Source organism: Uloborus diversus, chromosome 1 (assembly GCF_026930045.1).
Source record: "Uloborus diversus isolate 005 chromosome 1, Udiv.v.3.1, whole genome shotgun sequence".
Classification (NCBI taxonomy): Eukaryota; Metazoa; Arthropoda; class Arachnida; order Araneae; family Uloboridae; genus Uloborus; species Uloborus diversus.
Window position 1 is genome coordinate 205,942,175 of NC_072731.1, and position 15,920 is coordinate 205,958,094.

A 15,920-nucleotide genomic window follows, 5' to 3' on the forward strand; every position below is an offset into this window, starting at 1 on the left:
TTTTAAGTCTCGAATTCAAGTTGTGTTTTTCACAATCAAGATTCACAAGTGTGTGCGTATGTAGGCGTGTGTGTGTGTAGACGTGTGTGTGTGTGTATTGTGTGCGTGTGTAGGGGATAGACGCCACCACCACTGACCACCACCTAGGTTTGGTCTCGCTCTCGGAGGCCAGTAGAAGGTGGAGTTCGCAGAATCAAGTTTTATGCTTAAAATAAGTCTTGAATGAACGCAAACGTTTTCTAATCATGGCTGTGATAATTTGTCCTCTTAATAAGGCGCAAAATAAAAAAGGAGGCTCATAGATTTGAGGGAGCAATAAAAAAACCGAATGTGCACAGGTTTGAGGGCTCAACAAGAAACAAAGGTACACTGGTTCAAGGGCGCAAAAATAAATAAATAAATAAATAAAATTTAAAAAAAAAAACGAAAATACGCGAAAGAGCAAAAAAAAGTTTAACAAAAGGCGCATAGGTTCGAGGACACAAAAAAAAAAAAGAAAGAAAGAAAGAGGTGAAGTTCAAGGTCGCAAAGGTTTTTAGGGTAAAAATAAAAAGTTTACATGTTTGAGGGCGTAACCCCCCCCCCCCCCCCCGCCCCATAAAAACGAAGGGTTACCGAGGACGTTCGAGGGCGCATCGGACCATATTAGTTGGCCAGTCCGCTCCTGCAAGCAATCATTGTCTCAACTACTCCGAGAGTGATCCTCCACGTGTTTCCAAACCTTATGCGCCAGTGGTTTTTTTTAGCGCCCTTGATCCTGAGCGTGTTCGTTTAGTATTATTTTTTTACATATATTTTTTTAAAACTTATTTATTTTTAATTTTTTTTTCGCACTCAAGCCTGACCGCCCCGTTTCCCTCCCCCCCTTTTTTCTTTACCCCTTGAACCTGTGCTCCTGTTTCTTTTTGCACCCTCAAATCTGTACATTTTTTTTTTTTTTTTTGCGCCCTTCGGGTTTGAGATACAACGTTGGCACCCTCTTAATGGACTCAGTTCGCCCCTGGTAGTAAAATCCGTTTTTGGGTTCAAAACGTCAATTTTGCGAAAAAAAAAAAAAGAATTATTCATCGACTTGTTTTCGAAAAGGTTTATAAAGATTCCAGTACTAACCTAGGAGAACTAAAAATTTTAACGAAATCGGTGCGGTATTTTCCGAGTTTACCCCGGATATATAAATTTGGAGATTGTGTTTCATTTATATAAAGAAGAAACTCATGCTAAATTAGGGGCATGCTTAGTTTCATTCGAAATCTTAATTATATGTGTGATCGTAACTGCAATAAATATAAACAATTCAGGAAGATTTGCGACAAAATTCTGTGATGAGACTCATATGCAACATAACGATACTTCAAAATTTATTGTTTTCTTTTTTATTTGTATGTATTTTATTTTATTTATTTATTTATTTTAATTTTTCAACGTGCACATTTTTTCGGACATGGAGCTCATAGAAATAAAGCCGATACTTTGATTTTGGATCGAGAAGTAGGATCGAAAACAAATTGTGGAAAAAAAAAGAAAGAAGATCGTTTTAATGATTTTTTAAAATATTTTAGGTTGGAGGTGTCCCTCTTGCGACAAATGTTCATGTTTTTAAACTTTTCTTTTCTCTATACCCTCTTCCGCTCCAAATAAAAATAACGGTTTTAAAACAGTCAAAAACAGAAAGAACTGGGAGAAGGAGGAAGTGGCACTATCTCCAAAACTCCAAAATGGGACGGGTATTGGGAAACGGTGGTCATGTTTGGATTTAGGGGGTCATTTTATAAAATGACATTTTAGATAACATTTTACAGAATAGATTGATACAATTGACAATGATAGTGTTAAAGATTTTCATTGATGAAAAGTAGAAAATTAATAGTTTAGGTCACGAAGAAGAAAACATTTCAAGTATAAATAAAAGCATCTTTTGGATAATTTATAATCATATTTTTGTTTATTTTTCTTTCCATTAAAGGCTTGAGAATTACTACCAGTATAGTTTTTATCCAGTTTAAAATGTTTTGATTTAAGGAAAATATTATCGCTCATAATGCAATAATTTTTGAAAAAATATTTCAATCAACAATATTTCCTGTTGATGTAAGATTATATTAAAATCTAAAACATGTTTTGGATAGTAAAATCCTGCTATCGTTTTGAAACATATTAAAAATGTCTTTTTTGAAGGGGGGTGCATTTAACAGGATAATGTAAGAAGGGCGGCAAATTTGGTGCCTGCCCCCGGCGGAAGAAACCTACGCTACTCCGCTGAGAAAGGTGACAATGTATGGTAAAATATAGGTAAAACAGCTGGGAACATTTGATGTTTAAGTTTTTTGGAAAGGATGACAACTGATGTCAAATCATTAACATCATAACATCAACTGAAACACATTTCGCTGAAAATAGTTTGTGTAAACTCCGTATACTCCAGATTTGTCACTCTGTGATAACATCATCTTTAGATTACATAATATTTTGACTTTCTACGGCAGTGATGAAAGCCTGCTGCTTAAACGATGAAAAACACATTACAATGTCCATGGTCATTTCATTTGTTTTCAATAAAGGTATTACTTTTTATTCAGTCGATCACTCTTCATTTGGGCTACCTGTGTACTATGTAACAGTAATCAACGAATAAAACAAGAATATTCACTACTCAGTTGTTTTGAGTTCCTTTAGTAAATATCACTCAGACAAAATACCTCCAAAAGCGTACTTGTGAGTATTTTTACAATGAGATTAAAATCAAAAAAGTATTTTCAAAGTGTTACTTTTTACTAAAGTAGCTTATAAATATTTTCGTTTTAGAAATAAAATGTTTAAATTTATCTGCTTGTGTCACTTATTATTTCTTCTGGTTTAGGTTAATAATTAGTAACCATTTATTCAGAGCATTGAAATTCAAATACTCTCTATACACTCTAACCACCAATCACCAGCCAGATGTGTGTACTTTGTACCCTTTTGAATACTTCACTTCACTCCTCGAGGGGCCTCGATGGGCATTCTGGTGTCCAGGCTGCCGGCCTGATAAAACTTTTTAAAGCCATTACAACGTACTGTGAGAAGTAAAATCCAAAAAAAAAAGGTCTTGAATTCTAGTATACTAAAATAATTGTGTCAATATATGTTGACCTTATTGAAATAAAATATCTGTATTGTTAGCTGCCTTGTTTCTTAACAGTTAGACAAGCTTTAAAAACTAGTGTTATTAATCTTACATTATCCTATTACAGTTAATAGACTAAAAAGGTTTTTTCTCATTTAATCACATAAAATGTTCTCCCATCAGGCTCATGAACCCGGAGGCGAAACTCATTTTTACCTCCCCCCCCCCACCTTTCCAGAAGTAAAAAGAAGAAAAAAATGGATAAAAATTAAAAATAATGAGATAAAATACGCAATCATATATTTCTCATTCTCGGGTGCAATGCTCTGTGTTTGCCATAATAATTTTAAAAATCAAACTGCATTAAAAATATGCCTGATGCTTTAATTGAAGTATTATTTTTTTATTTATGTTTTGCCCTTTCATTTCAATATACAGACGAGTCCCGACTTAGTGAGGGATGCGTTTCAAGACTCTCCGCGTAAGTCGAAATTTCGCGTTGTGGAAAAGGGTATGTATACGATTTTTTTATAAACAGACACAATTATTTTAAATGCTAATAAACACTCTTCCAACTGCTTTAAACCATTCCTTCACTGTACATTACCATTTCTTGCACATAGAACTAAACTTTTACTGTATTTAAAATATAAAAAAAAAGCTGTGTTCATCAACATAAAATACTGTTTAGATGCACAGAATCAATCATCAATGGGAGAGAGAGAAATAAAATAAAACGGTATGGATGCGTGCAGTACAAAATAATTATAAAATGCTGCACGACAATAGTACAGTAGCAATATTTATAACTTGAAAAATGAAGATGTTAATAATTTATACAAAGACATCACATCGTTAGTCTTCTCTAATATATTTTTAAATACAGTTGATCCGCCTTTTTTAAAAAATATTCCATGTGTAGCATCCCTCTTCCTGGCCTTTTTTAATCCCCAAAACACAGCTTCCATTTTCATAATGTTTACACTTTGCTTAGACGTTCCTCTGCGAACTTCAATATTGAAACTAAGTTATTTTCGGATTTCATATTCTTGACTTTTAATTGTACATATGGAAGATTCACTCATACATAATTGTCGTGCTACCAACGACGCATTGTTTAGTTGTTCAAGCATATGGATAATTTTAACATTTTCTTTCATAGTCAGAAACTTTCTTTTTTTTTTTTCAATCTTCACAAACTTTAGATGTAATAACTCGCTAAACTGCCATTATATTTCATCAATTTCCATATTTAGAAATTTTAAAAAAAAAAGAAAAATGGCGAGTGGTTATTTGATTTACTACCAACGCAATGACTAGTACGTTGAGGATACCTCTGCCGTCAATGATGCTAAAGAGATGTAAGTCCATTCACGAAATCAATAAACTAGTAGCCAATAATGGTGCTCATACTTACGCGCCACTACTTCTTTAAGAAAATTTTCATGTTGTGGGCAAGGAATTCCCGTTAGCTCTAAAATCCGATACTCACGAAAACTTCACGTTACAGACATTTCCTGTAAATCGAATCACATTGTAGCTCGATTCGAATATATAAACTTACTATTAATTTCTAAAGTATAACAAGCTCAAAAATTTATCAACCATTCGTCACGCTTCATTATATTTACCTCATTTCATTTATTTCCAGTTTTATGTATCCGCGTGAAAGCAATTGCATCACTTATCTAAGCAAAGCAGTAACGAACTTGAAAAATTAAATATTTTTAGAAAATTCTTGAGAGTTTTAATTAAGAAAGAAAAGTTAAATAAAGTTCGTTAAATTTTGCTGTGTAAGAATATGTCGATTATAATATTGTCAGGTTTTAAACTTAATTAAACTTTAGAATGCGAAGACGTGTGCCAATATTTAAAAGGTTTTTTTGTTCCTTTTCTTTTTTTTTCAGCGGTTTCATCTGAAGTTTTTGTTTAATATTTCAAAAAGACCGCTAAGTCATAAATAGACCGCTAAAATGTTAATGTTACATAAAATCACAATTGATGTGGTGAAGTATATTTAGTTCTTGTATAACAATATATATATATATATATATATATATATAGATTTTTTTCCACTTCTGGTTTAATGTCAAACATTTTTATTTTCTTATTTTCTTGAAAATTTTAAATATTACAAAAGAAGAAAAGCTATATTTGTTCCTTATTTTTCTACGCAAATATGTTAACAGAAATAAATGGAGCATTTTCCAATTATCTCTTGCTCCAAATATTGGAAATATATAAACTTAGCCCTGGCTATAGGGTGGTAACTTACTGAAAACATTGTAAATATGTTTTTAAAATTAAAAAAAAAATAATAAAACATATTACCTAGTATAGGAAAATAAACCCAAGAGCTGCCTAGAACGGGTAACATTGGTATTTTTGGCCATTTCTTCAAAAGGTTTAGCTGTAGACAAGTGTTTGTTGTAGATGTCGTCTTCTGAAATAGCTGTTGTCGTTGCATGTCTCAACAGTCTCAGGCAGCTGGTTTCTCTGACTGATAAAATGTTGTTGCGAAAAAAAATGTATCACTCTGTGTTCCATCGCCATCTTCAAAAACAAAAGATAACAGTTACACTGCTTCCGAAGATGGTAATTAGTACAGCAAAGTATTTTGGCGCTTATGGATACGAGTACAACTAAATTTACGCAAAGCCGCCCCACGAATAGATCATAATCTAAATTTATTTATACTTTTTTGGTCATTCTGTTCTGTAATGGCCCTAAAAATCATTTCTGAAACTATTTTAAAAACTAGATTCGCAAAAAAATAATAAGTTCAGTTAATACAATAAAACATATACATAAAAGAAAAGTTTTGATATGAGGGAATTGCTTGTTGACTGGTGTATGTAACTAAAATTAATAAAAATTTATTGCATGTGCTTATTTTGGACATTTCATTTTCAAAAATTAGATAGCATCTCCGATTCTCCGTCCCAATCTCTTTCGTTGAAATTGCCTAAAACTTTATTTTTATGACATCAATTTCAAAAAATTTTAAAGGCAGAATCTCCGAGCTTGAAGCAAATATAAAAGTCTCTGAACCTCTTATCCTTCGAACATCACCAGGGATCGTGCAAACTGTAATTTTCAAACTACAATTTTGAAAATTTTGTGTGGTCTGCGATTGTTACACCTCCGACTCTATATTTGGGGCAGACCTAACCTAGCAGCACTGTGAAGGCACTGTCAGCTTAGATTCGCCACCACTATAGGTCCATAGCGTTAGTACTCTTTCTCCGCTTACATAGCACAGTTCTCTTACATTGACTGTGCGTATGCTGGTAATCATGCCTTGCCCCCCCCCCCTCCCTCCCCCAAAGAAACTGCCTTCATTCAATCCAATGGAAGTAGGAGACGCTAAAGCAATATAAGATTTTTATGATCTTTGCTCCTCCGAAAACCAAATCCTGCCCCTGCTAGAACGCAGTAGTTTCGATAGTGCCGAAGTGTATGTTTAACACTTCATCAGTGACTCTCTGTTTTTCTATTTCTACAATCATTGTGCGTTACTCCAAGAAGCATAAATAAAATATCTCAAGCGTCTTGAGTTATTAATAAAATATGCGCATTGTTGGAACATACGCTCTCTCTCTCTCTCTCTCTCTCTCTCTCTCTCTCTCTCTCTCTCTCTCTCTCTCTCTCTCTCTCTCTCTCTCTCTCTCTCTCTCTCTCTCTCTCTCTCTCTCTCTCTCTCTCTCTCTCTCTCTCTCTCTCTCTCTCTCTCTCTCTCTCTCTCTCTCTCTCTCTCTCTCTCTCTCACACACACACACACAGACAAGAAACATATTTTTTTTTTAATTTTTAAAGTTGAGACTTTAAGAATGGCCTCTAAAAGGATTTATGGAAATTCAAACAATTTTTGGAGTTATAGTTAATTTTGTTCAGGTAAACTCTAGGGATGCAGAGATTAATCGGCAGAAAAAATTAATCGACCATAATCGGCCACTTTCCAATTATTTATAGTCGGCCAAATTTTGGCAATTTATCGGTGGAAAAAATATTTTTCATATTAATATTTTGAAGCATACCTTAAACAAGAAAGTACGATGAATACATTTAGGAACAATAAATAAACGTAATTTGGTTCAAACATTCTTTTTGAACTGCAGTATGAAAGTGTACACAGTAAAAACAAATAGTTTAGAAAGTGTCAAAAACGGACTCTTTCTATTGCCTCAAGTAAACATATTTCAAAGTTAATATGTTTACTTGAGGCAATATAAATAAAAAAATAGAACTTCTAATTCAGAAATATTAATTATCTGATTAATATTAAATATAAATAAGATATATGGTAAAATGAAAATGAAAGAAGCCTGTCGAAAGGGCAAAAATATGCTACTAACTCTGACAAATCTGACACTGAACAAAATAATGATTAAAAGACGGAAATTTTTGGCACTAGAGATATTTCATGAATTTAAGTTGTATACACAGATATTGCTCAAACTCCCCCAAAATGCAAAATTGCAAAGGGAATTAAAATGGAGATGGCCGAGTTTTCAATAACCCTGACTTATATCAAGCATTTAGTAACATGTCCAATTATTGTGGTTGTACTAATCTGGAATTGAATAAGTGGTTGTAGTTTGATTGACCTGTCTCTACTCTTTGCCGGTCTCGACTCATTTTAATTTGAATTTTTCAGCATGTTTATACTTCTCAAGTATCAATAAATAACTGATAAAAAATTGATTGCAAAAAAAAAAAAAAAATACACCCGCAAAATCTCCTTAAAATCTAACCTCTAGAATTCCTTCTTAAGTTGCCTCAGGGGCACGGGGAAAAACCGCAAAAGTACCCCTGCGGTTCTTCCAGTAAATAGGGTGCTGCAGAAACCTGCAGCAGGCGGGTCGCAGCGAACCTCCGTAGTCGGCGAGATTGTGCTGTGCAGCAGGCAGCGGCGTGACGGTGGCGAAGCCTACGAAGTACACAAACGAAGGTGGTGTACATCAAACCGTTGCAGACGGCTGATCGCTGACTGCTACTCTTTATGGATCTCCGCCAATAACATTTAAGATCGGGATTTCAAGTGCGTACCTGAATCTTCAAAAATTATCTTCATAAAGATGTTATTCTAATATTGCTTGTTTAACAAATAGAAGCCATGCATTCACTACTACTTTTGTTTTCTTAAAAAATAAATAAATAAATAAATATTTAATAATAATAATAATAATAATAATAGGATTGCATGCATTGTTATGACCTTAACATGACCCATGACAGTATGTTAAGTCCAATAAGTATTAAGTAAAAAGCAGTCTGACTTAGCCGGGTGACGATGGGAAAGGGGGGGGGGGGGTCACCACCCAAACTTGATTTAAAATTTTAAACTAAAAAGCTTTAATTCTTAAATTTTTTGCAATGTAAAGTTGAGCCCGCATAATGGAATGGTTGATTTTTTACGAAAACTATTCTTCTTAGCGGGATATTCCATTAAACGCGATTAAAATAATAGACATCATCGGGTTGGTACATTAAAAATGTATTACATTAAGCAAGATATTCGTTTAAACCGATATTCAAATAAGTGGGCTTTAGTGTACATTAAATAATATTTAATTTACCTAAATTTAACGAAAATGGAGTGCTCATATATAAGTAGAGGGGGTGGTTTCATGTGCATTCAAGCAAAGTATTTTAAACAATGAACTCTAAATTTATATTTGACTTTATCTTTCGATAAAGCATAAAAAATATAAATAGTTTCTCCCAATTTTTATGTTCACGTGAAGCATTAAGTGCTTTTTTACTTCCTTTTTACAAAAAAGGAATTATTGTATTCGCGAAAAAATTTTCACTCCAAAATTAACCTTAACTTTCATTTTACTCACCTCCGAATGAATGATTCTACCACACATGGATAAGTGCCTAAGAACGTATAGACACGCGAAATATCCATTTTGGTGATTCCCTAGTTAATTACAACGAGTTTTCTCGTGACGTCTGTATGTACGTATGTGTGTATGTGCGTATGTGCAGATGTGCGTACATGCAAATGTGCGTATGTGTGTATGTATGTCGCATAACTCAAGAACGGCAAGTCCTAGAAAGTTTAAATTTGGTGCATAGTTTCCTAGTGGAGTCTAGTTGTGCACCTCTCCTTCTGGTTGCATTCGGGTGTTTCTAAAGGGGTCTTTTGCCCCTTTTGTGAGTTAAATCATTGTTAATTTCGATGTAAACTCAAGTGGTGTTATTATTTGGCTGGCACTTGGCGATATATATGACCAGTCTTTTTGTCGCCAACGCGGCGACAAATTTGGCGGCTTTTTTTAAAAATTTATTTCAATTTGACCACTGTTGGTAATATATAGGGCGTAAACTAACAGCCCCGGGTGATATCTCTACTATGAACACAGCTGTATGGGCTTCCGTGTAAAATCGAAATTGGACCGACTTTCACCGATGTTTCACTGGAAATATTCGGTCGTCCCCTGAAGGTAAGTGAATTCTTAGGCAAGTGAATGTTGAAGGGGTGGCGAATTTTGAGCGGCCATATCGCAGACAGCGGCATTGCAATTTTAGGAGGGGTTTCCTTCTTTCTAGGCGCATCGAGAGGCGCATCGTGAAATTTCGAAGGGGGCGGGGCATTGCCCGATTGAGCTTGGAAGGGATGGTCTTCCCTGAATTTTGAACCTATTTATGTGTGTTTGTGAGTGTTACCACGAAAGACAGAAACTGGAAAATATCGGCCGTCTCTGATGATTCATTCGCAATATTAGTCTTCCTCCGAGGCTTTCGGTATGTGTATATTGTTGTTGATATTTACCAATTAATCTTGACAGTTACCAGATTAATAAATTTTACAGTAATATTATATATATATATATATATATATATATATATATACGTATTATTACTTTATTTTATATAAAACAGAAAAAAGAAGTAATAACAGGAACATGCGAAATTAATTTCATATGTTAGTCAATGCTCAGATATATAGAGAGCATGCTCAATATATATAGTATGCTCAATCAACATTTTTTTCATTTTAGCTTTTTTTTTTCTTTTGCATGAAGTTGGTTTATATCAGCTCTAAAAAAATCAAGATGGCTTATTTTTTTTGACCCTATAATCAAACCTTAAATATCCGATAGTCCGTCAAATTTTTTACACTGACATAAAAAAAAGAAAGAAACGAACTGAATTTCTCAAAAGAAATTCTACATCTAGTTTGGAGGGATAAAACTGTCTAGTTTCAAATGTAAACGCAAACTGAAATTAGTTCATTACGACTAGTTTTATAAATCTACTAAAATTTATACGTTTATAAACTGTATAGTGAAAAAAAAGGAAAGGAAGAAAAAATGATTTTTCGCATATATACTTACCAGGAACAAGCAGTAAATTGTTATTTATATTCAAATATATATATTTTTTCAAATTGACCATGTACTTGTGTATTTTTGTTACTTCTAAATGCTACGTGTTGTCGCAGTCTTATCTTTTTTGTAACCCAAATAAACTAAAATATTTTTTGGAGGATAAAAAAAAAACCGAGCTGATGTGTGCATCACCTGACTTCCTTTTACACCAATTTAAAGTTATTTCCCCATTATTGGCAATTTTAATGTGATGTAATAGTTAACTTTCTAAATATCAACAACAATGGCCAGATTAAAACCAGATTTTCAAAAAAAATCGCCAAAATTTTCGCCAAGCTTGGTCACGACAAAACTTAGAGACCAAAAGCTTGGCGGTATATTGCCAAAAGTTTGCAAAAATTATAACACCACTTGACTGCATCGAAATTAACATTGATTTCCCACCAAAATGGTGTAAAAGACCTCTTTGGAACATTCGAATGAAACCAAAAAGGGAGGTGCACAATTAGACCCCACTAGGACTCTACGTACCTAATTTCGACTTTCTAGGACATACCGTTCTTGAGTTATGCGACAAACATACACACATACGCACATACGGACGTCACGAGAAAAGTCGTGGTAATTATCTCGGGGAATGTCAAAATGGATATTTCGAGTATCTATGCGTTCTTAAACACTTATTCGCGAGTGGTCGGGTTGAAAAAAAAAAAAAAAAAAACTCAACATTAACTCGGTGGTGAGCAAAATAGAAATTAAGGTCGAATTTTGAGTGAACATTTTTTCGCAAATACAATACTTCCTTTTTTGTAAAAGGAAGTAAAAAGGGGAAATAATGATCGAAAGTAATATCTGCTATAAAAAAGAAATGATTAAAACTTAAAGGGCAAACTAGGGAAATTCTTCAGCTGGCAGTGGTCGATAATTAACACTCATTTCGTAGCAATTTTTTGTGAATCTAAATACATGACGTATTACAAGGAATACAGTTTCAATAAATTAGCTCTTAAAAGTCGCATCTTGATTTTAAAGGCAAATTTTTCTGATTGCTTAATGCATTTTGTACGCTTGAAGTTATTTAATTTATTATTTGAAATGTCAAGGGACAGACGATTTTTCATTGCCATATTTCATTTTTCATTTAGTTGCTTTATAGCCGGGGTGACCACTAAATTTGCCCTAGATGTTCCTTTAAAATGAATGAAAAAGCGGACTAATATCTCCAAATATTTCGAGAAAAAAATCATAGCTTCAAGTTAAGATAACAACTAAATCTGTAAAATCACAAAAATAGAAATCTTAAAACTATATTTAAAAGGTTTCAAGATTGTTTATTGAAAATTTAATACAAAAGAATTAAAGCTCTACGATCAACAATCTAAAGAATAACACTTATATATCAAATTCAATATATTATTTCATTATTGGTTGTTAACTTTTTAAAATATTTTATCTATATTTTAAATTAACTTCAATTATTTACTGTTCTATTTACCCTTCCAATGCAAGGAAAAAATAAATAAATGTTACAATGTAAGCAGAGGGCAAAATATGAAATAAAAATACTCACATGTAAATATTTTCAAACGTTTCCCAAGACAGCTGATCACATGAAAAGTGGTCTTAATTAACAAAAGTAGACCTGCTTTGTAAAAGGGTCATGATACATTTCACATACTTCAATCATTGGACTTCGCAAATATTTATATTCATCTGATTATTTAATAAAATGAGTACAAAGTTTTCGTGAACAAATAAATAAAAAGAAGAAAAAAAAAAACGCCCAAGAACTTACGCTACTCTTTACTCGTACAAGTACAATTGAGTTATGATTTGAGTAATGTTAATACTTTGCACGCAAGGAAAATAATCTTTTATCACATGTTAAGTTTTTTATGTCATCGAGTGGACCTTGAAAACGTATCAAGTGAAGAGTCAAGCTGATAAGTTCATCCGCCTTTGTTCACTTCAAGGTTATTCTTTTTTACTTTACCGACGTAATACAGACACAAAACACACACACTCGTAATGGTCAGAACATTTTTTTATTTATTTTCTTTTTGTTACCTTTTTATTTCACACTTACCTTTTTTTTTTTTTTTTTTTTGTCCTCTTGTTTGCTTTTTTCTTTCCTTTTAACATTTGAAACAAGTTGGAATGACATTTCCCTCCGATTAACCTGAAATGCTAGAATGTTTTATTTTATTTTTCAGTATTTTTTTCAAGCAGTAATTTTATTTTTAGATGTGAGTTATTCTTTCGCAGGATTAATTATGATATACAAAACAAAAAATTACAGATAATAATGACAATAAATCTTGTTTGGTAAGAAATAATACAGGGTGAACAAAAACTAGTTCAGTTTTAACATAAATCGTTTTATATTTTTACCCTTATTTCAAAAAAATATCATCATATCCAGGGGCGCTTACTGCGGGGGTGCTGTGGTGCTCGAGTACCCTTCAAAATATTTGTGGGAGTGCCGAGCAACCTCATTGCCAGTAAGCAGAAAAAACGAGGAAATGCTATAAAAGGAAAAAAATAAATTTCCTAAATATAGATGATCCCCATGTAAGAAATTTGCTGCGACAGAAACCTGCTTTCATTTTTTATAGAGCCTTTTATTCCGTTGTAATGACACTAAACCCTAAAATCCTCATATTTCATGAAATTTACTCAATTATTCATTCATTTAATAAGTCTCTTGAACTCAATTAAATGCTATATTTCTTTATTTGTATTTTATATTTTTTTTCTGTAAATGTGAAGCCGTTAGAAGGTCACCTAATTCAATATTGATTCAAAATACCGACTTCGGAAAAGTCTTAAAATTTCCAAGAAATGTTTATTCTCACACATTATATTACTTTTTGGCTTGTTTCTGAATTTTATTTACAGCATTAATGTCCTTAATTTACAACATTAAGAGAGGAAAAGTATTATCAAGATTAAGAAAAAAAAAAATTCTATCAATCCCGTTTGAGCAGCTTGCACCTTGCAAGAGAACAAAAATTCATATGTGCATTCGCTCATTCGATTAAGTTCCTTACGGAACAATTATGAGTAATTTGTGGAAAACGAGACAGATTTCGAATTTACATTGAAATTTTTTCTGAATTTCTGCCACTACTTCATACTTTTTCAAAGATAATCAAAGGAAGTTTTTTTCCTGCAAAATTAAAAATCACATTTCTCACTCACATGCATAAACTTTCATTTTCTCTTTTGTTAACAATTTCAGTACAAAGGCCGTAGCTGGGTTTCTAATGCTAAGTCTGCCCTTGCCGCTTTTTCGACTCGTTGGTGTCGAACAAAAATATTTTAGCCTAATAAAGCCAAATTTTCAGCTCTTTATCTCAAACGCCCTTCAAGTTAAAAAAAAAAAGTTTCCCGGTTTTATTATTTTTTTCATACTAAAATTCAAAATTAATTGATGGTATTTTTTTTCTTATTCTTACGAATAAAATACATGAACGAAAAGTCGGTTTTTGGCGACAGAAATAAAATTAAAAAATTTTTTTTCAATGCTTTTCGGAAAAGTGTTACTCACCATTTTTTTGTCGAAATATGTCTTTTATTTTTCTCTCCACTCGGGCATTTTTTTGGAGTGGTGAAACAAAACGAAAAAAAAAATTACGAAGTGTTTTTTGAGCAATCACATTGCTTATTGTTCTCACATGACGGTTTTGTGTGTGATGTTCCTATGATTTTATTTCCTCCCCGCCAGCACCCTCTGCAGCACCACTGTCGACCGGCGCCTCACGATGCTGCTCCTCTAGCGAAAAGTCTCCAGGTTGCGTCCATATCCCGCACTCACGCATTCATACACACAACTACACACACACACATACGCACATTCATGCCTGCACACAGATACACACACACACACACACTCGTGATTGCGAAAAACATAATTTGAGTTCAAGATGCCGAAATTCAAATTAATTATTATTTTTTTCTTTTTCTTTTTTTCTTTAAAATTTTGCGTTCAAACAAATTTAAATATTTGTCATCGTCAAAAACTTCATTTTATCTAAGTCAGTAAAAAAAATCGTCTGCTAAATAAAAAAGAAAATTTAAAAAAAATCGAAAATACTATCTTACCAGATAAAAAACATCAAGAAACCATAAAGAACAAAGACATATCCTTCATGAAGTTATTAGGAATGTAAAAAAAAAAAAAAAAATATATATATATATTAAAGAGTTTTTAAATATTATTCGACGCTAAATTGTACATGAAGACGAATACATAATGTGTCCATGCGTTTTGGAATAATTTTAGTCTTGATCCAATAAGGACAAAAATTAAGCAACATAAAAATTATTTAGACACCTGTTTAACATAATTATTTTTTAAAAAAATGACAGTTGATATAGTAATTTTTAACAATTCATGACATTTTTATAACTAAAGTTAATCTTCGTCAATGTCTCCATTCACAACGACATTGACATTTTTTTTTATCAATGAACAGACGACTCAAAATTTCTGCAGGCTTTACTATTTTTGCCAAATATCGAGCATGAGACACAAATATATGACCGCAGCAATGTGTGAGCAACATCTGACAGTGGACCTACCGTTAGCACAGTCACAACAATACCGAGTAATTCTAGTGATATCATTCTTATCTGACTGATAATCAAGAAAGCAACACTATGTTTTTGACTTAATATGTTGCGATATCACTTCAAGTTTTATAAAACTAGGTGTGATTTTGACAGAGTCGATTTTAATCGTTCTATTTTCATTCATCATCTCAGATAAATATGATACAGCTTGATACATTTACTTTTGACATTATTTTCTGTCTCAGGCTCGATATTTGGCAAAAATAGTAAAGCCTGCCAAAATATTGAGTGATATATTGAGAATTCAATGATAAAAAAGTCAATGTCGTCGTGAATGAAGATAGTAACGAAGATCAACCTTACTTGAAAAATCATCATGAATTGTTGAAAATTATTATATCTGTTGTCAAGTCTTTAAAAAATATATTAAACTGTATCCAAATTATTTAAAAAATACATTGTCTTGAAAAGTTTATTTTGAAAATTTGTTCTTTTTCGGATTTGTTCTTTTTAGTGATATTTGGATAGGCATAAATGTAAAAGACGTTTTTACGTACGAGTAAAGTGCATTTAAAGACATTTTAATTGCGTACTGACCATTTCCTTAATTGAAAAAAAAAAAAACTTAACAGTGTTAGTTCAGAACATTATGTTTTATCTGGTGCATTAGTGTGCAGTAAAAAAGGGACGAAATGATTAATCAGCAAAATTAATGTAAGTACGCGTAAATAGCATTTAAATGCATTTTAAATGCGTACTGACCATTAAAAACATACTTTATTTAATCATAGTTCAAAGAATTTTGCTCTATCTGGCACACGGGTATGCAGTATAATAAGGGACTAAATGATGCATCAGCAAAAATTAAGGTAAGAACATATTTGAAAACTCGCTTTAAAGTG

At 32.6% G+C, this 15,920-nt stretch overlaps 1 protein-coding gene across 1 annotated transcript in view; it reads right to left on the reverse strand.

Moving 5' to 3' along the window:
- LOC129224507 (probable cytochrome P450 301a1, mitochondrial) overlaps nt 1–5,650 on the reverse strand; it is a 36,895-nt gene extending 31,245 nt beyond the window's left edge. The window contains exon 1 of the mRNA XM_054858973.1: nt 5,435–5,650. Within this exon, the coding sequence (XP_054714948.1) occupies nt 5,435–5,570 (136 nt within the window). The 5' untranslated portion in view covers nt 5,571–5,650. The remainder of the gene's footprint in view (nt 1–5,434) is intronic.
- Nucleotides 5,651–15,920: the final 10,270 nt, after the last annotated feature.